Source organism: Lolium perenne, chromosome 7 (assembly GCF_019359855.2).
Source record: "Lolium perenne isolate Kyuss_39 chromosome 7, Kyuss_2.0, whole genome shotgun sequence".
NCBI classification, from domain to species: Eukaryota; Viridiplantae; Streptophyta; class Magnoliopsida; order Poales; family Poaceae; genus Lolium; species Lolium perenne.
This window is the reverse complement of record NC_067250.2, coordinates 149,241,142-149,268,604: the sequence shown is the minus strand read 5'-3', so window position 1 is coordinate 149,268,604 and position 27,463 is coordinate 149,241,142. Positions and strand designations below refer to the sequence as shown.

Below are 27,463 nucleotides of genomic sequence, written 5' to 3'. Positions count from 1 at the left end.
TGCGGTGCTGCTTGCAGTACCAGTGCCGTCGTCTCCGTGCCGTGCTGCTGTGGTGGTGTTCGTGCTCATCGGCGTAACGCCGGCGCCTACCCTGGGTCTTGCAGCTGCTATGGCCGCGCGAGCACTGCCTCGCCATGCCATAGCCTCTGCCACCAGGCGCATGTAAGTGTTCTTCTCCTCCTCCTTCTCTTCTCCATGTCTGTGCGCCTCCCAAGTTACTGTGCTTCTTCTTCCTCCTATTCTACTGCTATCTGGTGATCCTGTGATCACACAGAGCTTTGCCATAGCTGCCTAATGCTGCCTGTGCTTCCATTTTCTGCAAGCTATGACCAATCTACCAATTTCTGGTACTGGCCAGTGCTGCCTTGCTTGCTGTACATGCCATGTGCTGCTTATCTATTGCTCCTAGCATGCTCTGATCTTGCTATGCTATGTTGTGCTTGCTTATGGGCTTGATATACCATGTTGTTCATGCTTATGGGCTTGCTATGCTTACTGGCAATCTACACTTACTTGTCTAGGTGTACTGCTGTGCAATTGTGACACTTGTGAATGCCAGTGATGTGTGTGAGGTGCCCTGTGCCTTCTGTGTAAGCCATTGATCCATTGGATCAACCATTTCTTGCTGGCTGGCTTAACTGTGTGGCTTGACTTGATTCAATTGATCCACTTGATCAATTAATTGTCAGTGCTTGGTTGCTGTTTAATTCTGTGACTAAGTGAAGCAATTTCCTTGTTGATGCTGATGCTCAAGCATCATTATGCTACTGCATACATGTGTTGTTGCTTATTCTAGCTAACTGGACTTGATCCAGTGGCTATGATGCAGTGATTGGTGCTGTGTTGCCTTACAGTATGCTACTGTCAGTGAATAGTATGGATCTGTGATAAATTCATGCTTGAATAAATTGATTTATGATGAACTGCTTATGCAGTGATGATTTAAATTATTTGCTTGTAAATGAATTTGTTGTTCATGATGATTTAACAAGCAAATGAATCTGAATCCAATTCTGGATGATGATGTTCTATAGTTGGTTTTACTTTAACTGGTGCTAAGTGTGATGTGACCTCAGTAGCCTTGCTACTGATTGGTTGCTCACCTATTTGGTTGGATCTTGTGGCTACTCAACTTTGCTTGCATGTTTGGGAATCATACCAAGTATGAATGCCAATATGCTTGCCTGTGATGAAATCTAGGGTTTGACTGATGGTTCTGTGCCTAGGATTTTTTGCGTAGTCTATACTAGCTGCTAATCATTGCAATACCTCTACTGGTGCTATTTGTGCATCAGATCTTGCTTCTGTGCACAAGATCTGTATGTGGATGGTTTCTATTTTGGTGGATTTTTAGACTAGCAGTGATCCTTGGTGAAAACCAAGTGATGATTCACCCTGTTGAGCTTCTGCTCAACCCCATGACTATGTCATGCATATTTTATGGATCAGATCTATTGGATCTGTTCCAGGAACTTGGTATACCTTGTTCCAGCTCCTAGTATGAAATTTTGTGTTGATGCAGACTTGTGGTTTGTGCACAGCCCTTCACCTCCAGTCTTGGTTGATCTTCTAGGTCACCATGATTTCTGGTGGCTGAGGGTTTGTGTGTGTTTGGTACTGTTCTGGAGCAAGAACTGGATGAACTCTGTGTTCTAGCTTCACTCTTACCTGATGAAATCCTTATCTAGTCGACTGCTACATTTTCTAGGGTTTGTGCTGCTTTTATATGAAGCCTACTTCTATTCTGGCCATGACACACAGGCCTAGCTTGCTTTATGACTAAGCCCTTGCATGGCCTTGTTGTGCCTTGCATAGCACACATGAGCTGGTGCTCTCATATGCTGAAACTTGAGCCCTCTGGTGCTGCTCAGTTATGGTCTCCTTGCTCTTATCTTGTGCTGTCCAGGCTTTGGACAAGCACAAGTGTGCAGTGACAGTTGGTTCTGTCCAAACTGAATTATGTGATGACTATACTCTGTCCAAACTGAATTTCTAACACTTAATACTCTGGCTAGCACTTGTGATTTTGTTTTGCAGGTTTGAAGGTGAATATGACCAGAAGATAATCTTCAAGTCATTTAGTCTAGGTTTTAGTTTAGGTCAAACTTGTAATTTTCCTTTTTCATTTCTGTTTATTATTCCTCAATTCTTGTATCAAGAATATTGTAAAGACATTGTATTCTGTGTTGATTATCAATAAAGCTCAAGTTTTTGTTTATTTGCTTTTGCTTTATGTAATGTTTATATTGTGAATTAAATATTGTACTTAATATTCAATGTGTAATTCAAAGTCATTTGATTTCATAAGTTGTGTTTGAATTGTGAATTCATACTTATATTGAGTGATGCTTATTGTTAAATGTATTAACACTTGTCAAATGCAATCATTCCCCAAATCAATAAGATACAAAAGAGATCATGTCGAAATTTCCCTAACTCACATTGCCTAACCCTAAGTGCAAAGTGAGAGAGAACCTCGATCCCTCTTAGGTTTAGTTGCAATAAGGCGCGAAAATTTCCCCCGTTTTGCGATGAAATGCACATCCCATTTCTAAATCTACCCTTCGTTGTTCCTATGTTCTGGGTTATTACAAATGATCACATAACTGCATAAATAAATGCTACTCTTAAACACTCTCTTGTTAGATAACAAACACCATTCGTTGTGTAGGGCTACAAAAGCACACCTCAAGCCAGAGTAAACAAGCTCCACAACGTCCGGAGTTCATATTAAAGTAACCTCTAGAGTGCATAATAGACCGTTGCAATTTAGACCGAGTACTAACATAGCATACACACTGTCACCAATAGCTATGAAAGGGGTAATAGATCACATCAATACTATCATAGTAATAGTTAACTTCATAATCTACAAGAGATTACAAACATAACCTATGCCAAGTACTACATGATGCACACACTGTCAACTTTACATCATGGAGGAGGAATAGACTACTTTAATAACATCACTAGAGTAGCACATAGATTAATAGTGATACAAAGCTCATGATCACATAAAGATCGCACCATGGGAGAGAGATGAACCACATAGCTACCGGTAGAGCCCTCAGCCTCGGGGGAGAACTACTCCCTCCTCATCATGCGAGACAGCAATGGCGATGAAGATGGCGGTGGTGTCGATGGAGATGACTCCGGGGGCACTTCCCCGTCCCGGCGGCGTGCCGGAACAGAGACTTTTGTCCCCCGAAACTTGTCTTCGCGATGGCGGCGGCTACGGAACTCTTCGTGGAATATCGTCGATTGTGGTAAGGTTTTCGCGACGAACAGAATATATAGGCGAAGGGGCAGAGTCGGAGGAGTCCCAGGGTGCCCTCACCACATGGCGGCGCGGCCAGGGTTGGGCCCGCGCCCCCCTATGGTGTGGGGCCCCCTTGGCCCCCCTCCGGCCCTTCTCTGGCTCTCCGGGTCCGTCTCGGCAAAATATTGACTTCCATCTTCGTGGGGTCCAATTCCGAGAATATTTCCTGTGTAGAATTTCTGAAACCAAAAATAGCAGAAAACAGGAACTGGCACTTCGGCATCTTGTTAATAGGTTAGTTCCGGAAAATGCATAAAAACGATATAAAGTGTATATAAAACATGTGAGTATTGCAATAAAACTAGCATGGAACATAAGAAATTATAGATACGTTTGAGACGTATCACGGGTCCAGCAGGTCCATCGTTTTTTCGACAAGTGCTATAAGGGGCTAAGAGTGATCTGGAAGACAATGTTCCCTTTGGACGCTGTCCCTCCCATGCTATTGACTTTAATGTCAGAATTCAGTTACGCCAAGAAGATCCGAAGCTTGGTTCGAGCACAACTTCTTGCGGGGGCTAGAGCCGCACTCGCCCTTGTTCTTGTATGTCATCCTTCGGCAGACCTGCTGGTGATTGCCAATGTTGTAGGCGAATTGGGGCCACTTTACCCGAGGGTGGACCTTCCTGCCGCAATTGTTGTTGAGAGACTCGAAGGAGCTTCGGTGGCATCCGAAGGAACAGCGACTCCTCAAGAGTAGACAAGAGAAAAGGCCCATGTTGTAAGTAGGAGACCTCGATATTTGATGTATCCGAATGTTCGGATGTTCAATATCGAACTATTTTATCGGCAAATGCACATGCGTACCTCTGCCATGTTAATGTTGTTAGCACATTTTGGGGGAGTAAATCTTAATTACTCGTTTTTGCATCCGCGTTAGGATGTGTATTTATGTTTAGTTGGTAGCAAATTATGTGAGTGATCAGCTCGTGTTGCGGGTCTTGCTAAACCCGTTCTATGTGCAACTTTGCTTTCAACCGATGTATGTCTTGGCAGCAGCTCCCGATCGAGTCGGTGGCACTAGATCTGCCAATGACTCCGTCACTCTTTGATACTTCCGTGATTTTAAAGTATCGAGCGTGGGTCGTTTTCGTTACGTGTTTCACGATCCTTGCTATTCGCGGCGCTCTTTGAGGCATCTATAGCGAAGGAGGAGAGCGAAGTCCCCGTTGGTTTTGCATCATAGCACTCATAATTTCAGAGGCTTTTTCTAGAGTGCAATCCCCGAGGCTATTTTCCATTGAACTGATGTTCGTTGATATATGGACAAAGTTTCTGATAATTTTGTTTGGGTACCCCGAATTACTGCAATTCTTCAGAGAAACAAAACATAAGTCTTCATTAATAAAGTAAGAAGGCTAAAGGGCTAAAAGAGGCCCTGCTTAAAAGATAAAAAGAAAGAAACTAAGCATGATGTTGTGCATCCTTTTAAGCAAGAGTAGGTTTCTCCTTATCTTCAAGCTTGTCTGCTGCACCGGTGGTTTTGGAAGCATCACTGGTTTCAGCAGGAGCTATTGCGGTGATTGCCGGAGTTTTCTTTTCTTCCATGACGATCTTGTCGCCAGCTGTCGAGGTTTTCACTGTCGAAGCTTCCGGGGGAAGGTCGGCTGGCTTCTTCTTCGACTTCGTGATGCGTTCATCTTCTTTACCGTCGATTGCTAATGATCTTGAAAGGAAGTCGATAGGTTCCTGGTTTGAGCCTGAACTTCGCAGCGATCCTCTGAAACTCGCAATCACAATTATCCGAGCGTGAGAAACTTCCATAGACTGTGATGTTTGTTCCAATGTTCCCAGGCATTTTCAGCTTGAGGTATGCGTAATGTGGCACATCCATGAACTTGGTATAAGCTGATCTTCCAAGTATAGCATGGTACTGTGATTCCCAATTTACTACTTCAAACTCGATCTTTTCCTTCCTGAAGTTGTCGGGTTTTCCAAAGACGACGTTTAGTTAAACTTTGCCAAGAGAGTACGCCGGTAAGGTGGGGAGGATTCCATGGAACCAGGTATCCGTTTCTTCTAACATCCTCATCGTGATTCCCATGCTTTTGATCGTGTCGAGGAATATCAGGTTTAATCCACTTCCTCCGTCCATGAAGACTTTGCTCATCTTAAATCCTCCAATTTGCGCCTCAACTACTAAGGCAGCGTGCCTCGGCTTTGGGATGGTCATCGGGTGATCCGCTCTGCTAAACGTAATGCTATGCGAGGACCAGTCGATATATTCAGGAATATTGGTCATGATGCTTTCTGCCAGGTTGATTTCCTGAGTGAGCTTCTTCATCTCCCTTCTCGAAACACCGGTCCTGTGAATCATACTCATTTGCCCACGCGATGGCGGAAAGGACTCGTTAGGGTTGTGAGGTTGGGCTTGCTGCACCTGGTGCTGAGATGGAGGCGGAGGTGGAATTGGCTGCTAGCGCTGCTGGATGAGCTTCTGCATCTCGATGAACTATCGACAGTCTCTGAGCAGATGGCTGGACTTTTTCTTGTTATCTTTTTGATCGATGTAAGAGTGCAAGTAGCAGGGAGCGTTTATCTGCTCAGCGAAGGGTAACTCTGGGGTCCTTTGCGGTCATGGTTTGTAGTTGCCACGGTTCCAAGAATTACTTCGGTTGCCGTCCTGCCGATCATCTCGCCTGTCGTCGTAACGATCGTCTTGTCGATCGGAATATCCTGCGGCTACCAAATTGCGGTCATCATAACTGCGGTCCTTCCTTTTCTTATGACGATCCCTTCGACCGCCCGAATCGTGCTTCGGTTGATCATCGTCATCGTCGTCGCTGCGTTGTCGTGGCCTTCGTACATTGTCTTGGCCATCAGCCCAGCTGTTAGCGATTTCCATCAACTTGGTTATAGTCTTTGGCTTCTTGCGCCCAAGTTCCTCTATGTAGGTCTCACGTCGGATACCGTCGCTAAAGGCATTGATTGCTCTGTCGAAGGAAACATCTTCGGCGGCGTTCAGAAGTTTAGTGAATCTCCCGATGTATGCGCGCATCGACTCCTTCGGTTTCTGCTGGCAATGTCGTAATTCTTCGATCCCAACAGGCCTCTTGTATGTTGCTTGGAAGTTCACAACGAAGGCGTCCACCAGGTCTTCCCATGACTTGATAGAACCCTTCGGCAGGCCCCTCAACCAGGCCCGTGCCGAATCTTTCAGGTAAAGTTGTAAACATTGCATCACTGCTATCTGATTTCTTTTGTGCGGGATCACGATTTGTAGGTAAACGTCTATCCATGACCTCGGCTCCTGCTGTCCATCGTACTTAGCGGCGTCGGTAGGGGTAGGTTTGAACTTCTTGGGTGGCATCGTTTCACGGATCTTGTAGCTCAAGCAGTCAGCTCCCCTCAACTCGCCGTCGTATTCCTGGCTTTCTTCTGAAGCATCGTTTTCATACTCCTCCCTCGCGGCTCGCCGTCGTCTGGCTCTATCGATTTGGCTCTGGGTGATTTCGTCTCGGGCGTCTCTCGAACGGTGCTTCGAGCCACTGGCTTGGAGTGTAGTTTTTTCCTTCCGTGGAACCAGGTTGTCTCCTAAGATTGCGAGGCTTTCCAGGGCGCCTCGATCAGCTTGAGTCATAGGACCTTCGGGTCGTTGATTGATGAGGTATGCCGCGAGGTTGGCGGTTGCTCCTTCAACGGTTTTTGGCCTTAGCATGCCCGCAGTGTCGGTAGTCATGAAGGATCTGGACAGGTTTGAGGTTATTTCTCTAGCATCGTCTTCCGAAAGTCTGGACAGCCTCGATCGATGCTTCCCTGCACCTTGGCTGCTCCGGGACGCACTTCCTCGCGAGCCCTTCGCCTCTCACTGGATTGTTCTGCCGCGAACAGGCGTCTTTCGAGGGTGGCCTGCTCATTCGATAGACACTCCCGATTTTTCTCCAAGATGGAACGGTAGGCATTGAGGGTTCCAACCGAAGTACCGGCGGGAAGCGGGGTGTTATTAACCACGGCTACCCTGGCTGCTGCCCATTCTTCCTCTGCGATGGTGTAATCACTATTATTGTTACTGGCGTTGTTTTCAAAGCTGTGTCGCCGGCTAGAGCGCGGGGTGTGATCTCCTCCTCCCCCGTTCCTTGCGTTTCCTGTGTTATTGATAGCATAGACTTGGTGGTGCATTGTTTTCCAGGTAACCTCCTTGACGATGCTGTCGACACTGTCCTCTCCCGATGAATGCTGAGCACTGCAGATGAACGGCGTGTCACTCGATCCCAACCCATGCCTGGTGTCGCAGTTCAGGCAGTAGTACGAAGTCATCTCTAACGGTACGGGGTTATCGGATCTGACCGACATTGAGGACGTCGATCGAGGAGTAGATGGCGGAGATGAATTCGTCGAGTCCGTCAGCCTTGCCGAAAGGTCGACTCATGATGACATGGTTGACCTTGCAGCCGATAGGAGCGATTTCCTTGCTGGTCCGGGGGCGTATGGTTCCAGCAGACGAAGGACTCCTTCCGCGTTGACGTTGTACTGGACGCTCCCGAACGTCATCTCCATGTTTCCTTGTAGATCTGAAAAAGTTGGGCGAGAGGAGTCGCTGTGCGGGGTGAACTCATAAGAGCCGAATCGGATCGGACTTCCCAAGGTTGGTGATGATGAAGGCGTCGACGAAGCTGTTGACGACATGGTTGGATCTGCCAATGACGGATCTTGTGCCAACAGGCTTCCCACAGACGGCACCAATTGTCGAGGGTACTCCTCGGCAATGCCCTCCGATTGGGGCTTAGGGTTGATGGAATCCTGTAGGCTGACACGGGACATCGGTTAACAGACAAGCGGGGAGAGCGATTTACCCAGGTTCGGGGCCCTCGATGAGGTAAAACCCTTACGTCCTGCCTGTCTGATCTTGATTATGAAAATATCGAGTTACAATGGGGTGCCGAAGGTTTCGGCTGTGATCTCGTCGAGAGGCTAAGTGCTATGAAACCCTAGCTCTAGACTTCTGGTGGCTAAAGTTGCTAAGATTGATTGTGTCCCTCGACAGCCCCTCTCCTGGCCCTTATATAGGGTGCCAGGTCTCAAGAGATCTGTCCGGGTACGACTAGGTTACAAAAGCCCTAGATATAAACTTTCCTTGTTCGGTTCCTCTTTGTCTTGTCCTTCAAGGAATCTTCTTCGGCACCGCCGTAGTGGCCCACCTTGCCATCGGGTGTCTTCATGGGCCTCCAGTTGGGCCGTACAGGATAGGGCAATAACAGTTACCCGAAGGGTAATGCCCACGTCAAGGGGTGAAGCCAGGTACTTCGAACTTCGTCTCCGTGACTCTGTCCACGACTGGCGAAAAAAGTGGTTTTACGTCAAGGATAAAGCATCCGCTGGTCAGAAATACGGGCTCGCCCCTTTCGAGACCACGGCCGAGGTGAAGAAATTGAAGACTTGAGATCTGTCCTTGACGGATGTTGAGCTCGAAGATACCGAACCCTTGGTCCAGAAGACCAATCCCTCCAAACGGCCGAGGGTAAGGAACTATCGGGTCTCCATTCATGCCTTTTTTTCTTTTGACTGCGCGTCTAGCCCTTGCAAGACAGGGCCTCGCTGATGTGGAATTACTCTGGTCCATCAAATGAGACTTGAGTTTCCCAAGAAGATGTTACTGAAGTGGAGCTGAAGAAGATGGTTTGTCGCCTGACTAATCTTACGTCGACCGATAAAGTTCCTATCACCTGTCGCGCCAATGCTTTCAACAAGGACCACCCGACTCCTCTGGTAATCTCCAGGAGCCTCGTTGGCTAGAGACGATGGGGAGAGGAGGTCGACTCCTTAATGTATATATGATGGAGCTAAACAACACCAGCAAAAACTATTGAAACGTTGGGACTCCAAGTGCAGAGTGTGTAGTCCAGGAAGCTATTTTCCCCACAAGGGTGACTCGAGGGTTAATATCGAAATCTCGGGGAACTGAGCAAAGAGCTTCCTCTCCCTCTCTTTTTCTACTAATCCTGCAAAGTAAAATAAAGCCTTGTATCCCCAACTCCACCTTGTGGTTGTAAAGCACAAGGTTTCACGTAAGTAAATAAAACACAAGTACTAATAAAACAAGTAAACTAGATAAAATAAAGTAACTAAGTAAAAACAGTAAAAGGGTTGATTGTTTTTGGTGTTTTGGATGCAAATAGGAAAAGTAAATATTTTGTATTTTCGGATTAAAATAGTGCAACAAATAGAAAACAAGATAAAAGCAATATAAAGGTGTTTCTTATGATAAAAAGTGGACCGGGGTCCATGGGTTCACTTGACAATTCTCTCTTTTAAGTTGTAGTGGATAATAATAACTCATCAATGAGATATGAAGATGTAAAATAGTAACATGTGAAAGATACGCATTCATATGGGCATCACGTCCTAACATAGAGATGATGCACCACATCTCTCTTATACTCCACAAGAAAGGAAAAACTCCATGCAATCTTTGATACGTCTCCAACGTATCTATAATTTCTGATGTTCCATGCTAGTTTTATGACAATACCTACATGTTTTGTTCACACTTTATATCGTTTTGATGCATTTTCCGGAACTAACCTATTAACAAGATGCCGAAGTGCCAGTTCCTGTTTTCTACTGTTTTTGGTTTCATAAATCCTACAAAGGAAATATTCTCGGAATTGGACGAAATCAACGCCCAGGGTCTTATTTTTCCACGAAGCTTCCAGAAGACCGAAGGGATTACGAAGTGGGGCCACGAGGCGGCGACACAACATGGCGGCGCGGCCAGAGGGGGGGCGCGCCCCCTACTGTGTGGGCCCCCCAGGCCTCTTCTGACTCCGCCTCTTCGCCTATTTAAGCCCTGGTGACCTAAAACTTCGATACGAATAAGCCACGATACGAGAAAAGTTCCAGAGCCGCCGCCATCGCGAAGCCAAGATTCGGGGGACAGAAGTCTCTATTCCGGCACGCCGCCGGGACGGGGAAGTGCCCCCGGAAGGCATCTCCATCGACACTACCGCCATCTTCATCGCCGCTGCTGTCTCCCATGATGAGGAGGGAGTAGTTCTCCCCCGGGGCTGAGGGCTCTACCGCAGCTATGTGGTTCATCTCTCTCTCTCTTTGTGATCTAGTTGAATATCATCTATGTGCTACTCGAGTGATGTTATTAAAGTACTCTATTCCTCCTCCATGATGTAATGTTGACAGTGTGTGCATCATGTAGTACTTGGCATAGGTTATGATTGTAATCTCTTGTAGATTATGGAGTTAACTATTACTATGATAGTATTGATGCGATCTATTCCCCCTTTCATAGCCTGACGGTGACAGTGTGCATGCTATGTTAGTACTCGGTATAATTGTAATGGTCTATTATGCACTCTAAGGTTACTTAAATATGAACACCGGATGTTGTGGAGCTTGTTAACTCCGGCTTGAGGGAGCTCTTGTAGCCCTACACAATGAATGGTGTTTGTCATCCAACAAGAGAGTGTAGAGAAAGTAGCATTTATCTATTCAGTTATGTGATCAATGTTGAGAGTGTCCACTAGTGAAAGTATGATCCCTAGGCCTTGTTTCCAAACATCGAATCTCCGTTTATTTACTGTTCTACTGCATGTTTACTTGCTGCCATATTTATTTCAGATTGCTATTACCACTCATATTCATCTATATTACTTGTATTTCACTATCTCTTCGCTGAACTAGTGCACCTATACATCTGACAAGTGTATTAGGTGTGTTGGGGACACAAGAGACTTCTTGTATCGTGATTGCAGGGTTGCTTGAGAGGGATATCTTTGACCTCTTCCTCCCTGAGTTCGATAAACCTTGGGTGATTCACTTAAGGTAAACTTGCTGCTGTTCTACAAACCTCTGCTCTTGGAGGCCCAACACTGTCTACAGGAATAGAAGCCAACAGTAGACAGCAAGCTATTTTCTGGCGCCGTTGCCGGGGAGGTAAGGTAAAAGGTATTCACATCCTCCGACTACTAAGCTATTTCCTAGCACTGTTGCCGGTGTGTGAGTGCTCGAAGCTATTTCCTTTAGATCCTGCAATTGCATCTTTTTGTTTCTTGTTTTTATTTCACTAGTTAGGCTTAATGGAAAACAACAAAAAAATTAGAGATCTTTATGAAATTTATCTTGAGTTAGGACATGAGGTGTTTGAAGAGAAAATTAAAAAACCTATGGAACTTTATATGCATGCTAATGGCAATGTTACTAGTATGAATGCTTTGAACACCATTGTTGCTAATGCTATGGAAACTTCTAAGCTTGGGGAAGCTGGTTTTGATGAGCATGATATTTTTAGAACCCCCAAGCATGGAGGAGAAAATTTTCTTTGCTGATACTTTGCCTCCCATTTATGATGATTGCAATGATGACTATAATATTTTCAGTCCACCTACTATTGAGGATAAAATTAATTATGATTACAATATGCCTCCTATATATGATGATTATGGTGATGAGAATAATAATGATAGCTATTTTATTGAATTTGCTCCCACTACAATTAATAGTAATGACTATGCTTATGTGGAGAGTAATAATTTTATGCATGAGACTCATGATAAGAATGCTTTATGTGATAGTTATATTGTTGAGTTTGTTCATGATGCTACTGAAAGTTATTATGAGAGAGGGAAACATGGTTATATGCATCTTAATAATATTAAGTTTCCCCTCTTTATGTTGAGAATCTTGAAGTTGCGCTTGTGTTGCCTTTCTATGCTTGTTGCGTTATGCTTACATGATTTGTTTATTTACAAGATTCCTTTTCATAGGAAGTGGGTTAGACTTAAATGTGTTTTGAATTTGCTTTTTGATGCCCTCTTTTGGTTCAACTCTTATTTCTTACGAGTGCATCATTAAAACTACTGAGCCCACCTTAACGGCTATAAAGAAAGCACTTCTTGGGAGATAACCCATGCTTTTATTTTACTACAGCAATTTTGTTTTATATTTGAGTCTTGGAAGTTGTTACTACTGTAGCAACCTCTCCTTATCTTTATTTTATTGCATTGTTGTGCCAAGTAAAGTCTTTGATAGTAAGGTTCATACTAGATTTGGATTACTGCGCAGAAACAGATTTCTTGCTGTCACGAATTTGAGTAGTATTCTCTGTAGGTAACTCAGAAAAATCTGCCAATTTACGTGCGTGATCCTCAGATATGTACGCAACTTTCATTCAATTTGAGCATTTTCATCTCAGCAAGTTAAGTGCCCCAGAAAAATTCGTCTTTACAGGCTGTTCTGTTTTGACAGATTCTGCCTTTTATTTCGCATTGCCTGTTTTGCTGTGTTGAATGGATTTCTTTGTTCCATTAACTTCCAGTAGCTTTGAGCAATGTCCAGAAGTGTTAAAAATGATTGTGTCACCTCTGAATATGTGAATTTTTGATTATGCACTAACCCTCTAATGAGTTTGTTTTGAGTTTGGTGTGGAGGAAGTTTTCAAGGATCAAGAGAGGAGGATGATACAATATGATCAAGGAGAGTGAAAACTCTAAGCTTGGGGATGCCCCCGTGGTTCATCCCTGCATATTTCAAGAAGACTCAAGCATCTAAGCTTGGGGATGCCCAAGGCATCCCCTTCTTCATCGACAACTTATCAGGTCACCTCTAGTGAAACTATATTTTTCTTCCGTCACATCTTATGTGCTTTACTTGGAGCGTCTGTGTGCTTTTATTTTTGTTTTGTTATTTTCATTCTCTGAATAAATTCATGCTTGTTTGGGAGAGAGACACGCTCCGCTGTTGCATATGAACACATATGTTCTTAGCTTTATTCTTAATGTTCATGGCGAAGGTTGAAACTGCTTCGTTAATTGTTATATGGTTGGAAATAGAAAATGCTGCATGTGGTAATTGGTATAATGTCTTGAATAATTTGATACTTGGCAATTGTTGTGCTCAAATAGATCATGTTTAAGCTCTTGCATCATGTACTTTGCACCTATTAATGAAGAAATACTGTAGAGCTTGTTGACATTTGGTTTGCATGATTGGTCTCTCTAAAGTCTAGATATTTTCTGGTGAGGGTTTGAACAACAAGGAAGACAGTGTAGAGTCTTATAATGCTTGCAATATGTTCTTATGTAAGTTTTGCTGTACCGGTTCATACTTGTGTTTGCTTCAAACAACCTTGCTAGCCAAAGCCTTGTATTGAGAGGGATTACTTCTCGTGCATCCAAAATCCTTGAGCCAAAACCCATGCCATTTGTGTCCACCATACCTACCTACTACATGGTATTTCTCTGCCATTCCAAAGTAAATTGCTTGAGTGCTACCTTTAAAATTTCATTCCTTTGTCTTTGCAATATATAGCTCATGGGAAAAATAGCTTAAAAACTATTGTGGTATTGAATATGTACTTATGTATCTTATTTCTTATAAGTTGCTTGTTGAGAGGTAACCATGTTTCTGGGGACGCCATCAACTATTTCACCTTTGTTGAATATCATGTGAGTTGCTATGCATGTTCGTCTTGTCTAAAGTAAGGGTGACTTATCATGATCAAATGGTTTGAGTATGCATATTGTTAGAGAAGAACATTGGGCCGCTAACTAAAGCCATGATCCATGGTGGAAGTTTCAGTTTGGACAACAATCCTCAATCTCTTATGAGAATATTATCCGTTGTTGAATGCTTATGCATTAAAGAGGAGTCCATTATCTGTTGTCTATGTTGTCCCGGTATGGATGTCTAAGTTGAGAATAATCAAAAGCGAGAAATCCAATGCGAGCTTTCTCCTTAGACCTTTGTACAGGCGGCACAGAGGTACCCCTTTGTGACACTTGGTTAAAACATATGCTATGCAATGATAATCCATGTAAATCCAAGCTAATTAGGACAAGGTGCGGGCACTATTGATATACTATGCATGAGGCTTGCAACTTATAGGATGTCTTATACATAACACATATGCTTTATTACTACCGTTGACAAAATTGTTTCTATGTTTTCAAAATAAAAGCTCTGGCACAAAAATAGTAATCCATGCTTCCCTCTGCGAAGGGCCTTTCTTCTACTTTTATGTTGAGTCAGTTTACCTACTTCTTTCTATCTTAGAAGCAAACACTTGTGTCAACTGTGCATTGATTCTTACATACTTGCTTATTTGCATTCATCATATTACTTTGTGTTGACAATTATCCATGAGATATGCATGTTGAAAGTTGAAAGCAACTGCTGAAACTTAGATCTTCCTTTGTGTTGCTTCAATGCCTTTACTTTGAATTTATTGCTTTATGAGTTAACTCCTATGCAAGTCTTATTGATGCTTGTCTTGAAAGTACTATTCATGAAAAGTCTTTGCTATATGGTTCAGTTGTTTAATCATTGTCTTTACCATTGCTTTGAATCGCTGCATTCATCTCATATGCTTTACAATAGTATGATCAAGATTATGTAAGTAGCATGTCACTTCAGAAATTATCTTTGTTATCGTTTACCTACTCGAGGGCGAGTAGGAACTAAGCTTGGGGATGCTGATACGTCTCCAACGTATCTATAATTTCTGATGTTCCATGCTAGTTTTATGACAATACCTACATGTTTTGTTCACACTTTATATCGTTTTGATGCATTTTCCGGAACTAACCTATTAACAAGATGCCGAAGTGCCAGTTCCTGTTTTCTGCTGTTTTTGGTTTCAGAAATCCTACAAAGGAAATATTCTCGGAATTGGACGAAATCAACGCCCAGGGTCTTATTTTTCCACGAAGCTTCCAGAAGACCGAAGGGATTACGAAGTGGGGCCACGAGGCGGCGACACAACATGGCGGCGCGGCCAGAGGGGGGGCGCCCCCCTACTGTGTGGGCCCCCCAGGCCTCATCCGACTCCGCCTCTTCGCCTATTTAAGCCCTGGTGACCTAAAACTTTGATATGAATAAGCCACGATACGAGAAAAGTTCCAGAGCCGCCGCCATCGTGAAGCCAAGATTCGGGGGACAGAGGTCTCTGTTCCGGCACGCCGCCGGGACGGGGAAGTGCCCCCGGAAGGCATCTCCATCAACACCACCGCCATCTTCATCGCCGCTGCTGTCTCTCATGATGAGGAGGGAGTAGTTCTCCCCCGGGGCTGAGGGCTCTACCGTAGCTATGTGGTTCATCTCTCTCTCTTTGTGATCTAGTTGAATATCATCTATGTGCTACTCTAGTGATGTTATTAAAGTACTCTATTCCTCCTCCATGATGTAATGTTGACAGTGTGTGCATCATGTAGTACTTGGCATAGGTTATGATTGTAATATCTTGTAGATTATGGAGTTAACTATTAGTATGATAGTATTGATGCGATCTATTCCCCCTTTCATAGCCTGACGGTGACAGTGTGCATGCTATGTTAGTACTCGGTATAATTGCAATGGTCTATTATGCACTCTAAGGTTACTTAAATATGAACACCGGATGTTGTGGAGCTTGTTAACTCCGGCTTGAGGGAGCTCTTGTAGCCCTACACAATGAATGGTGTTTGTCATCCAACAAGAGAGTGTAGAGAAAGTAGCATTTATCTATTCAGTTATGTGATCAATGTTGAGAGTGTCCACTAGTGAAAGTATGATCCCTAGGCCTTGTTTCCAAACATCGAGTCTCCGTTTATTTACTGTTCTACTGCATGTTTACTTGCTTCCATATTTATTTTAGATTGCTATTACCACTCATATTCATCCATATTACTTGTATTTCACTATCTCTTCGCCGAACTAGTGCACCTATACATCTGACAAGTGTATTAGGTGTGTTGGGGACACAAGAGACTTCTTGTATCGTGATTGCAGGGTTGATTGAGAGGGATATCTTTGACCTCTTCCTCCCTGAGTTCGATAAACCTTGGGTGATTCACTTAAGGGAAACTTGCTGCTGTTCTACAAACCTCTGCTCTTGGAGGCCCAACACTGTCTACAGGAATAGAAGCCAACAGTAGACAGCAATCTTCTATTCAGATTTAACAGAGCATAGCCATAAGTACTTTGACATGATGTTTGAATATCAAATATGCTACCTTGAACAAACAAGATCATCACTTTTGTCACATGATGAACATAGCACATGGATTCACTTTATCCCTAGTGAGGTAGTAAAAGAAAAGGCAAAACCATAGTAGATCATGAATTTGTTGTCACTATTGAATCACTAAAACCATGCTACTCCATCTAATACACACATCATCCCACACACGCTCTTGCATGTAAGTTGGATCAAAACAAATACTGAAGAACGGGGTACATAGTATGCATCTATCAATACATCCTGCACATAATATGATCACACTTCATATCACAATATCATAGAATAAGGATCCACCACATAGGTATTACAAATATGGCTATAATCATGTAGGGCAGCTCATATGGCACTAAGAACTATGAAGAACATGAGAGAAATCGATCAAACTACTGCCACAAACCCGTAGTCCAGAGGTGGACTACTCGCCCTTGATCATGGTGATGATGATGAAGACGTTGGAGAAGGTGGAGATCCCGGTGGAGTTTCCCCCTCCAATCTTCGCTGATGCAGCCTCTGTTTTCATGTTTCTTTCTTCTATGGAGTCTCCTCCCGAGAAATCTTTGGGGCCATATATATAGTGATTTTTAGGTCAAAATACGCTGGTGAGTGAAAGAATCAAGTGAATTGGATGATCGATGGCCGAAAGACCTTGGGTGTCGTGCCTAGACATGTAGGGCGCACCTGAAAGGACACGAATGTCTCCTAGAGGGGGGTGAGTATGCGGTTTAAAACTTTTACGAGATGGGCTTAACAAATGCGGAAGAAAACTAGCGTTTACTTTGTCAACCCCAAAGCCTATATACTATGGTTTACCTATGTACACCAACAACTTATGCTAAACAATACAAGCAACTATATGATAGCAAGATATATAACATCAAGCACGATGGCTATCACAAAGTAAAGTGCATAAGTAAAGAGCCCAGGTATAGAGATAACCGAGGCACGCGGGAGACGATGATTTATCCCGAAGTTCACACTCTTGCGCATGCTAATATCCGTTGGAGAGGTGCAGTGGCTTAGTGCTCCCGAACGCCACAAATGGCCTCACCTTGAGGTGTGGTTGCTCGATGCACACCATTGCCACAAAGGCCTCACCCCAAGATGCGGCAGTCACACCACACACCGAGCGCCACGAAGGCGCCTCACCTTATTCTCCGGTGACCTTCACCACAAAGGCCTTGGTCACGATTTCACTAAGGGATTTCCTTCGAGGCGGAAACCGGGCCTTACATAAAGGTTGGGGCACACATCCACAAATTAATTGGAGGCTCCCAACAAATCACCACAAAGGTCTAGAATCCATCTAGGTTTCCAAGAACCCAAGAGTAACAACCTTCTTGCTTTCACCACCACGAATCACCGTGGAGAACTCAAACCGATGCACCACATGCAATGGCAAATCCTTCACTCCCAAATTCCACCAAAGCTACAAAAGCTTGTGGGGGAAGAAGAGAGGAAGAAGAAAGGAAATTCACAAAGAACTCCAAGATCAAGATCTAGAGGATTCCACTCATAAAGAGAGGGATTCGATTGGTACAAATGTAGATCTAGATCTCCTCTTCTTTTTCCCTTAAAAAGATTCAAGAAGCATAGGAGGAGTAGAGGGATATGGCAGGATCTCAAGGTAAACAATGGTGGAGAGCAAATGGGGAAGAGATGGCTGCCCAAGGAGGAAGAAGGAGGTATCTATACCCCCAGAAAATCGAGCCGTTGGGGAATACCAGGCCGGAATTTCCGGCCTAAGTGAGGGCCAGAAATTCCGCCCCCCACCGGAAATTCCGACCTAGAAAATGAAATTTCCGGCCAAATTTCCGGGGGGGGGGGGGGGGGGATACAGTAAGCCCGGCCGCTCAGTCCTTAGCCGTTCTTAGAATGACCATAACTTGAGCATCTGGATTCCAATTTTGATGATCTAGTAACAAGCTCCACAAGATCATGCAGGAAACCATAATAGTAGTAAGGTAGGTTAGAAATAAATGATGAAAGGTTTGACCTATCTAAAAAAGACATATCGGTAAAACCTCCAACCTAAAAATGCAACAAGTTGCCCATGCAAAACCACTCTTGATGAACTAGAGTTTCTCATGAGAATAAGAACAAGCTCTAAAACATCGCATAGATAAGATCCAAATAACAACCAAGAAAGATGATGCAAGGATGCAAAGGTTTGAGCTCTCTCCGAACGATACGATCGAGTTACTCACTCGAGAGCCTTCTTGATAGTACGGTAGCTAAACTATAAACCGGTCTCCAACTACACCATGAGACCGGTGAGAAAGAAACCCTATCAAGAACAAACCTTAAACTTGCGCATTCCACTTGAGCTCGATGATGACGGTCTTGACAGCAACAAGATGGAACACCTTTCTTGTGCTTGCTTGACGAAGTCTTGTGGATTGCTCTCCCCCATAATCCATCATGGGAGAGCTTCTTCTTCGGTGCATTTTCTTATATCCATGATCACCATATGGATGGCAAGATTCAAGCAAATAATCTCTTCGAGATGGCTCGTCTTGAACTTGCACTTCATTTCTTCATTCTTCATCGTTGATGTCTTGAAGTTAAACTTGAGGGCTCACTTCATCTTCTTCTTCAAGATATACTTGACACTTGATCTTCTTCATTTGCTTCTTATTGCAATCTTGAAACCAACATATGGTTCAAGCATTGCCTATGGACAACTCCTACAAATATAACTCAATGCAAACATTAGTCCATAGGGATTGTCATTAATTACCAAAACCACACATGGGGGCTCCATGCACTTTCAGCGCCACCTGGTGTCTTTTGGGCCTCTGGCCCATCCAGGTGTGCTTCCAGGTTCCAGGGTGCTTCCCGATGAAAAAATGACGCTCCAAAAATTTCAGGTCAATTTGACTCCGTATAGGTCTCTAAAAGTAAAAAAAATACGCGAAACAGAGAATTCCTGTTCTATAGAGTTATAAACCAAATAAGTGGGATCATTAGTAAATCCCCATAAATCAATGTAAAACATGGTATTAACATCATATATGTTGCAAATATGTGGCAATTCAATATGATAAAGGACAAAGTTCATGTATGCATTTTACATGCATCAATATAGTAGCAGTAGTTGTCGCTTAGGGTTGGTCTTGCCAATGTGGTGAATGTCGCGATCTATGTCGTCGGGGATCTTGGCATGAGAGCACACGAGGGCGGCCAATGGCTGGTGGTGGTATTGTTGCTATCTGTGGCACTCCAGAGGATGGAGCCGAATGTAGTGGCAGTTCTACCACTGCATCCCCTTCAATAAAGTCCGACGGTGGCTCGGATTATGCGTATTTATCTTGCCGGCCAAATTACGATTTGTATTCATATAGGTGATGGTGCCATCTGTGTGGTTGGTCTTAGGTGGGTTTGTCGATCTGCACTGAAGGGTACTTAGGTTGCACGCGTTCCTAGTAGTTCACATGCACGGGACTTGCAGTGGTGGTTGCCGTCTTGACCTTGCTCTTGATGGCCGATGGTTGGCCCTCCTATGCAGAGGCCCTCTATTTGCTCCATCCCAGTGTTTATCAGCAGCGTCCCTAAGAGCAATTCCAATAGTGTAGCCAGCTGCTGGCTATAAGCAAGTATCATGTCATCTATAGCTAATATAAAGCCAACACATATAATAGTGAGCTATAAAAATGTAGTACTTTATCAATGTATGGCCCACCTTCCATTCTCACAAAGTGCCTAGGAGCACGTGCTAGAGCTGACTCTTGCATAAGAGCCCACTCTCCTTCTCTCTCCTCCTCTCTCTCCTCCAACTAAGCAATAATATACTATTTTAATTCTTATAGCCAGCTGACTAGGACTTATTGTACTTGCTCTAACTGGCGCATCCCTAGTGGCGGTGAAGTTGTTGGCTTGGATGTCGAGGGGAGCTCATCATTGCGGTGGAGAACGACCTGATTGATTTTCTTTCATATGCTTCGGGGTTCTTTTTGCAAATTAGGCCCCATTAGTTATTGTTGCTTTGTAATCTATATACCCACCGCTGGAATCAAACGCAGCTACTAGGTCCTTGGGACCTTTCCTTTCCTTGTTAAAAAATATTTAGCAGAAAATGGAGTTTGCACGTGCCATTGACTTTTTTTTATATAGAAACTTGAGTGGCGGCAGCATGCATGCACGGAGGCTGAAATGGACAGTGAAAGAAACATGCGGATCCGATGGGACTAGAGGTGCACGCGCGCGCCCTGAGTCCTGCCCAAAGTGGGCCTTGGAGACAGAATAGCCAGAACCGGCTACTGAAAGTGTGGATAAATAATTTTAGTTTCTGTCAAGTGCTGCCGTCCGTGCGTGTTCCTTCGCAGGTGAACATCCCTGTCAGGAATCCCAAAGGCAACAAAGTTGCCAAAGCTGAAAAAAATGCTAGGCAGGGAAGTTTTTCTTTTTCCACTGCAATATCTTGATCCCAGAATCTCTACCAGTGATTTCGTTTGAACATTGGGACGAGAAATACCTTATTATCAGAGCTATGTTACCGAACCAAAACCCGCTCTTACCACTTGGCCACGCCCCATTTCGTCGTATGATGTTTTGGACCTAAGTTTTCGTTATACATACCGTAGCTCCTGTTCATGTTACATGCTCATGCGGTCATGCCTACAAAAAATCGGGCCACAAGTGAAGCATATGGAATGGCGGTGATTGATAGGATCTGTGTGGGCGATGGAATCCCTTATCCCTGAAGTCTGGAGATGACAGAACCCCGCGTGATTTCTTGAAACGAAGCGCCGGCATGACGAACCCCAAAGAGTTGCCAAAGGACTTCATGAGCTTTTTGCCCCAAAAAGCACCCACTACTGCTTTCGGTTTCTCTGAACCTGAATGCCGGTCGAAAATCCTGCACTACCCACCCCCACGATGGCTAAAGGAAACACAAAAACAACAGAAGCAGCAAAGGCAACACTGTGATGTGAAAGCTGTAACTGGGGAAAATTAAGTAGTAGTGCTGCTATCTGCAAACAGACTCGGAGAAGCACTAGCAATGCATTACTTTCTGTATTTCTCCACTGTGTTCAACCATTGCTTTCCACGTGAATTTTATCAGGTCATGTTGGAGCATTGAATAAAGCACTTGGCAAACTGATTTTACAAACAAGTAATCGTACTGCATTAGTGCAAGTCTTTTGGACAGATCAGTAGGGACAAGTGGCAGCTGGGTATCTGAAAAATAATAGGCAATAATAGAGTGTACTCAAGAATACATCAACAATTTTTGTAATGTTAATGTTTATACTGTATTACTGTGTAAAGAATAAATTATACAGGAGCACACAATGTGTAAGCCCTTTAGATTCTACAGAATTTCTGGTTGTGTAGTCCTTTGTACGCCGAACCAGGTATTTTAAATGTAACTGAATGTGCATCTTAATCCTGATCATGGCATTGATGAATACTCCTTTGAGTACTTTGGCAAGTTGAACTGTACCCTTCGTTCAGCAAAGTCTGGTGGCCGCTGGTATACAACTGAAGCGGCCTGGATCAAGATGCCGGCAGTCAGACCCCAAATTACGTACTTCTTGTTCCCTTTCTCATAGTCGAAGTGATGAAGTGTGAATGCCTGTCCCATCCATTCTCGCTCCTCGGACCTCCTGCCCTCATCCTGCCAATTGATTGAAGGGAGAATGACAGTGTGTACATCCTATGATCTCAAGAAAAAATGCTAGTGCCACTACTGCTGTAGCCCCGCATGTTAACTTATCAGAGTTAGCTATTATGGATAAGTATTTCAGTTTATATTTATGGTAGCACAGTAAATTACACATCATGGTAATTCATGTGCTTCACTTTTTTTTTCTGTACTCCCTCCTTCCCAAATCAGGATGCATATTAATTTTAGTCAAAGTCAAACTTTGTAAACTTTGACCAAATGTATAGAAAATAATATCAACATCTACAAATTAACTCAATGTTATTAGAACCATCACGAAATATATTTCATATCATATGTATTTGGTATTATGAAAGTTAATATATTTTCATATATAGTTAGTCGAACTTCATAAAGTTTGAATTTGACCAAACTAATATGCATCCTAAATTGGGAAGGAGGGAGTAGTAAACTGGGTCATTTACAGGGTAAAATGGAAGTATCACAAGCATGCAACCCAGGCTCACACAAATACCATCACATAAGTACCTAAATGGAGATTGTATGTAGTACTTAAACTAGCATGGTGAAAACACAGACCTTGAGGAACATCTCTAGGGGCACATCAAAAATGTCGTCCACCTCATCAACATTAAGGGCTGGTTTGAATGCATGTATATCTGACAGTATGCCAACAATAGGAACAACTACCAGAAGATGCTGCCAAAAAATGAAGAATATTAATCTTGAAGAACCACAAAACTGCAAAATTCATTATCGAAAAAAAAACTGCAAAAGTAACCTTAGAATTAAATGGAAGTCTACCACTTCATACAACCAAAACAATAGCGTGTACATATCAAAGCTCCAGGGCGCAATAGTTTGTGGTGGGCATGGAAAGTGCTCAAGCGACAAAACAAAGGCAACTCCTGGCCTATTTCTTAGCCATTTTACTAGAACAAATTCAGTGATAGAATTAGGCTTCCTCTGCACCATCTGATATGCATTTAAATTTTAGGAGTTCTTCTTTATATTATGCATCGATAAATTCCAAGAGTTTATTCTATATATTTCCCATAAACCTCATGTGGAGATATGACAAGATCAAAGTAATCTACAGAGACACCATGCTGTCAAAGGCTATATTCATTTCATAACTTCGAAAACAACAAGTAGATTGTATCACAGTCCTTAAGTGTAATAAAATCCTAAGCAAAGCCATTAAGAATGTGAGAAGAAAAACACGTTAATTATAAAATGCACAATCTGAAAAAGTTGTCTACTCCCAAGGTAAATGACAGCACATTTTTTATCCATTTGTAAACGACAGTCAACCTTTCCATCTTTCAGATTAATAATTTTTCTATTCAACTGTCCAATAGGCTTATGACATTAACTTCGAGATATCAGAATAACAAAAAGGTAACATTTTACAGATGAGGACAATTGGTATCCAGCAAGAGATGACTCTCGAAAGGACAGTTGCCTACATGTTCCTCAAAACATCTATAAGCATATCCTAGGTCAAGTTGATTTAGTTGCACGCATGTTGTATGATACTATGGTTTCAAAGTTTTTTAAAAAATTAGAAAAATAAATTCACATGCCGTTTCCAATAATGCACGTAAACAGTATGTGCTGATGTACGATGTGATCTGTTTTTCAGTTGGTATGTAAGCGATAACCCATAGACATTGCACCTGGGACAAGAAGTGCTCAAGCGAGGAAACGACAGTGACCAGAGCTGAATCAAGCCCAATCTCCTCCTTCGCCTCTCTTAATGCTGTTGCTGCATCATCAGCATCACCCTCCTCTGCCTTCCCTCCTGGCAATGCAACCTCCCCTGCAAATCTCAGATAGAGGAACAAAATCAGATCGCTTGCCTTAGCGAACTTGATCAAAGCAAGCTCTTAGGTTCAACCAGAAAGATAGGATTAATTCAGCTCTTGTCTAGGTTGAAATCCATTTGTGAACCTGATTCTTCAAATGTAAAAGCTATGTCAAGCCAAATCCGGGCAGAGCAGACAGGTAGGTTAAACATCTGATTTATTTTGTTACAATATTATCGAACTTCTAGCTTTTCCTTTGGATGAAGTCTTTCTACCTTAAAATGTATCAGCTGGTGGCTTTTCTGAAATATATATGTGTATCAAGGGACTTTTGTAATTCACTCCAGGCTTACTGAAACATCAGGAACCCATGTAGATTAAATTTCTGAACATTTAGAGAACTATACTTACCTGGTGCAAGCAGACACAAAATTAAGATAAACACTGTTATTCACATCGACCATCCAACAAGACAGTAAATTCCAATCATTTCTACAGATTTTTGATGCCCCAAATTCCACATAGACTAACTTTGAACACCATGGTAGCATAACTACACACAATGAATAAATTTTTCTAGGAGCTTGGTAGAAGAACTGGGAGCCAGTGAATTAAGATCAGGACATAAACAAACAACCCGTTCATAAGTTACAAGATTAAAACCAGTATGGACACACCAGTACAAAGAAAGTACTGACGAAGCCACCGACAACTCATCAACTAATCATCTAACTGAAACGCTGCTAAACACAAAACTCTCTTCGTACTAGATTCTGCTCAACTTTCACCAAGAAGTAAAAGCTTTGCTCCAATGTTCCTAGAGTAGATAAATCCGCGCAAGTACAAAGGTCGAATATAATAATTCGTACATCTTTGGACTTGTAAAGAAACCCGACAAGGAAATGTAGGATGATTTAGTCCCTAAGCCCCCACCTACCGCGTACAGTGACACTATTCCCCTATGAAATTCGACGGGGCCCGAAATACTACGGAGGTGCCACGATTCAGATCGATCGGAAGCTGTAACGGAGAAGCGAGCGAGCTGCTCACCAGAGTGGGTGGAGAGGGACGAGGCGCGCTTGGTGAGGAGGACTCGGAGCTCGCCGGCGGCGTCCTGGAAGAGGCAGACCAACACGGCGGCTCTCCGAGGCTGAAACAGCTGGGCGGCGCCGGGGGTCGCCGCTGTGGAGGAATCGGCAGAGTAAGGGGAGGGAGGCGGCTGGTGGAGCCTCAGCCGTTGAATAAGCTCCTCAATGTTCGTGCCGGGATTCACCTCCATGGAATTGAAAGCTCGGAGGAATAGATCAGAGGTCTTGAAACTTGGAAGTGATCTATGCTGCCTTGCTGCTTGCTCCGGAGTGTATTTCTGATTAACCGAGGCAAACCGATTTGACCCCTTGACTTAGGAAAAATACTAATTGTGAAAAATGTATTTGATAGTTTGGAAAAAATAAGAGAAATATTGAGTTGAAACTTACCTATATATTTTTTCTTAAGATAATATGACAATTTGTGACATGAGTGAAAATGAGAATATAAGAATGGTGCTGAAGATGTGGGTTCTATTAGAAGGTACTGTTTGTGGAGAGTCAGAAGAGCAGGCGGGGTTGAAAGCGGTCAGAGAGTAGGATAATGAGCAGGAAAAGAATAATCATTGTGAAGGAGAAAATAGTTGACATGACTTTTATGAGACTATGAACATAAAATGGTTGTCATAGAATTAACGGTAGGGTTTCATGAATCAATGGAGAATTAACATATAGGGTTTCATGAAAACATATTAAGAATGTTCTTTTGATTGACTTGATGGAATGTTTCATGAACCGCTACCAGTGCAGATATATTATTAAGTTCAACATGTGTTGCATTGTGAACACATTTTTTTTGACTTGGAACGCTGACATTCCATTAAACTTAAACGGCAAAATCGTCGGCGATTTTTGTAATAAATAATACGAATTTATTATTTAAGTGCAGGAATAGCGCGCGTTTTCAAAAAAGTTCAAAAGTGTGATCTGGTCGGCCAGCAGCCGACTGATTGGACAGCGGCGGGCCGATTGGCCATCTACCGTTCGACTGCAGGCTGTGGCGCAGGCGGGGTCAGGCGCCAGACCTTGTCAGTTAGCAGTAGACCGATCGGTTCACTGTGGGCCGACCGTGCATGGCTTTTTCTGCCAGCCCGCAGACGCTCCCCGCGCGCTGTTCTCTTTCTTCTTCCTTCCTCTTTTCTTCTTCCTCTGGCTGTTCGTCGGCTGCACACGAGAAGAGCTCCAATAACTCCCGTTTTTTCTCAGATCCCCACTGATTTAACCAATAAAACTTCACCATTTTGCTGGTATTAGTTGAGGGAAGCCCGATCTACAGATGGGTTAGGGTTTGGAGGCGTTTGGTGGTGCTGTTTAGCAGCAATGGTGATGAAGTGGTGGAGGTTGATGGTGGTGTAAGGGGCTGAGCTGCTGCTGTGGATTGGTGGTGGTGATGAGCTGCTGCGTGTTGTGTGTGTTGCTGCTGTTGGAGAGGCTGCTCACGCTACAAGGGCAAACCCTAATCTTTGCATATTAGTGTTAACTATGTAGGTTAATGTAGGCTGGTTTTAGTGTTGGTGTATTTATGTGGGCTGGTTTTAGTAGTTGACGCAGACGGAATTTTTTTTAGATGAGCAAAGATGACAAATGTAGTGAAGATAGTATTTTACTATGGTATGGACAGTGTCCGGTCAAATGAAATGGGAGTTGATCTGAGTAAGTTCAAATATGTAGAGATGAGTATGACTGCTCCTAGAACATGGACAATTGAGCAGGTGAAGGACTGGTTGACAGAATGTTTTGGGCTTAATCCTGAAGTGCACACAGTGGGTGTGCATGCATTGTGGACTAAGTCGGTATCAAACATTCTGTGGTATCTGAAGCCTGTAGATGATACCTCTAAGTGGGTGAGCTGGTTAAAAAGGTCTGAAAGGAGAGGAACTAACCCTGTGGCATTAGTTCTTCCGATGGCGAAGGAGGGGCCTCCTGACGGCGGTTACAGTGGAGGAGGTGGTTACGAATCAGGCCAGAGCAGTCAAGCACCCGGTGGTGGCGGTGATTACAAGCCTGAACAGAGCAGCCATGGGGAAGATGTTTATAGTGGTCAGGGTGATGGTTACACAGGAGAAGACGGTGAGGTTGATGGTGATGAAGAAAATGGATACAGGCGGAATCAGATGGAAGAGGAAGATACAGAAGGTGAAAGTGATGATGATGATTCCGATGCGTCTGATGATGGGGAGGAGGTGCCTATTCCTGGCAGATGGAATAATAACTTTTCATCTGCAATGACAATCAATGATGGCCTTGATTCTAACTGGGAGTATCACCAGAACAATATCGTCGTAGGGGCCTGATACGTCACCAACGTATCTATAATTTCTTATGTTCCATGCTAGTTTTATGACAATACCTACATGTTTTATTCACACTTTATAATGTTTCTATGCATTTTCTGGGACTAACCTATTAACAAGATGACACAGTGCCAGTTCATGTTTTCTGCTGTTTTTGATTTCAGAAAAGTTGTTTTACAAATATTCTCGGAATTGGACGAAACAAAAGCCCACGGCCCTATTTTCCACGGAGTGTTCCAGAAGACCGAAGAGGAGTCGAGGAAGGCCAGCAGGGGGCCCTCCCCATATGGCGGCGCGGGGGGCCCCACTGCCGCGTCGAGACGTGGGGAGGGAGCCCCCTGGCTCCCCCGACGCTGCACCTTCGCCTATTTATTCCTTC

General features: G+C 43.5%; 1 protein-coding gene across 2 annotated transcripts; it reads right to left on the bottom strand.

The window, feature by feature from the left end:
• Nucleotides 1–21,447: 21,447 nt before the first annotated feature.
• LOC127300871 (nudix hydrolase 15, mitochondrial) lies at nucleotides 21,448–25,264 on the bottom strand. Of its 2 annotated transcripts, XM_051331065.2 has the most exons (5): nucleotides 25,181–25,264; nucleotides 24,753–25,068; nucleotides 23,574–23,716; nucleotides 22,474–22,593; nucleotides 21,448–21,885 (listed from the first exon to the last, which is right to left on the bottom strand). In XM_051331065.2, the coding sequence occupies exons 2-5, from the start codon at nucleotides 24,979–24,981 to the stop codon at nucleotides 21,661–21,663; spliced, it is 717 nt and encodes a 238-aa protein (XP_051187025.1). In that variant the 5' UTR covers nucleotides 24,982–25,068; nucleotides 25,181–25,264; the 3' UTR covers nucleotides 21,448–21,660. The 2 variants fall into 2 exon arrangements, with proteins under 2 accessions (XP_051187025.1, XP_051187024.1); XM_051331064.2 differs by lacking the exon at nucleotides 25,181–25,264 and having other exon boundaries at nucleotides 24,753–25,105.
• Nucleotides 25,265–27,463: the final 2,199 nt, after the last annotated feature.

What these genes read in the sequence shown, in the direction of transcription:
- LOC127300871 (XM_051331065.2), bottom strand. Translation starts at nt 24,981, where the DNA reads ATGGAGGTGAATCCCGGCACGAACATTGAGGAGCTTATTCAACGGCTG. An exon ending in TTGAGCACTTCTTGTCCCAG is followed by an intron (nt 22,594 to 23,573) that starts GTGCAATGTCTA and finishes ATTTTTTGGCAG; the next exon opens with CATCTTCTGGTAGTTGTTCC. An exon ending in CCCTAGAGATGTTCCTCAAG is followed by an intron (nt 21,886 to 22,473) that starts GTCTGTGTTTTC and finishes ATCAATTGGCAG; the next exon opens with GATGAGGGCAGGAGGTCCGA.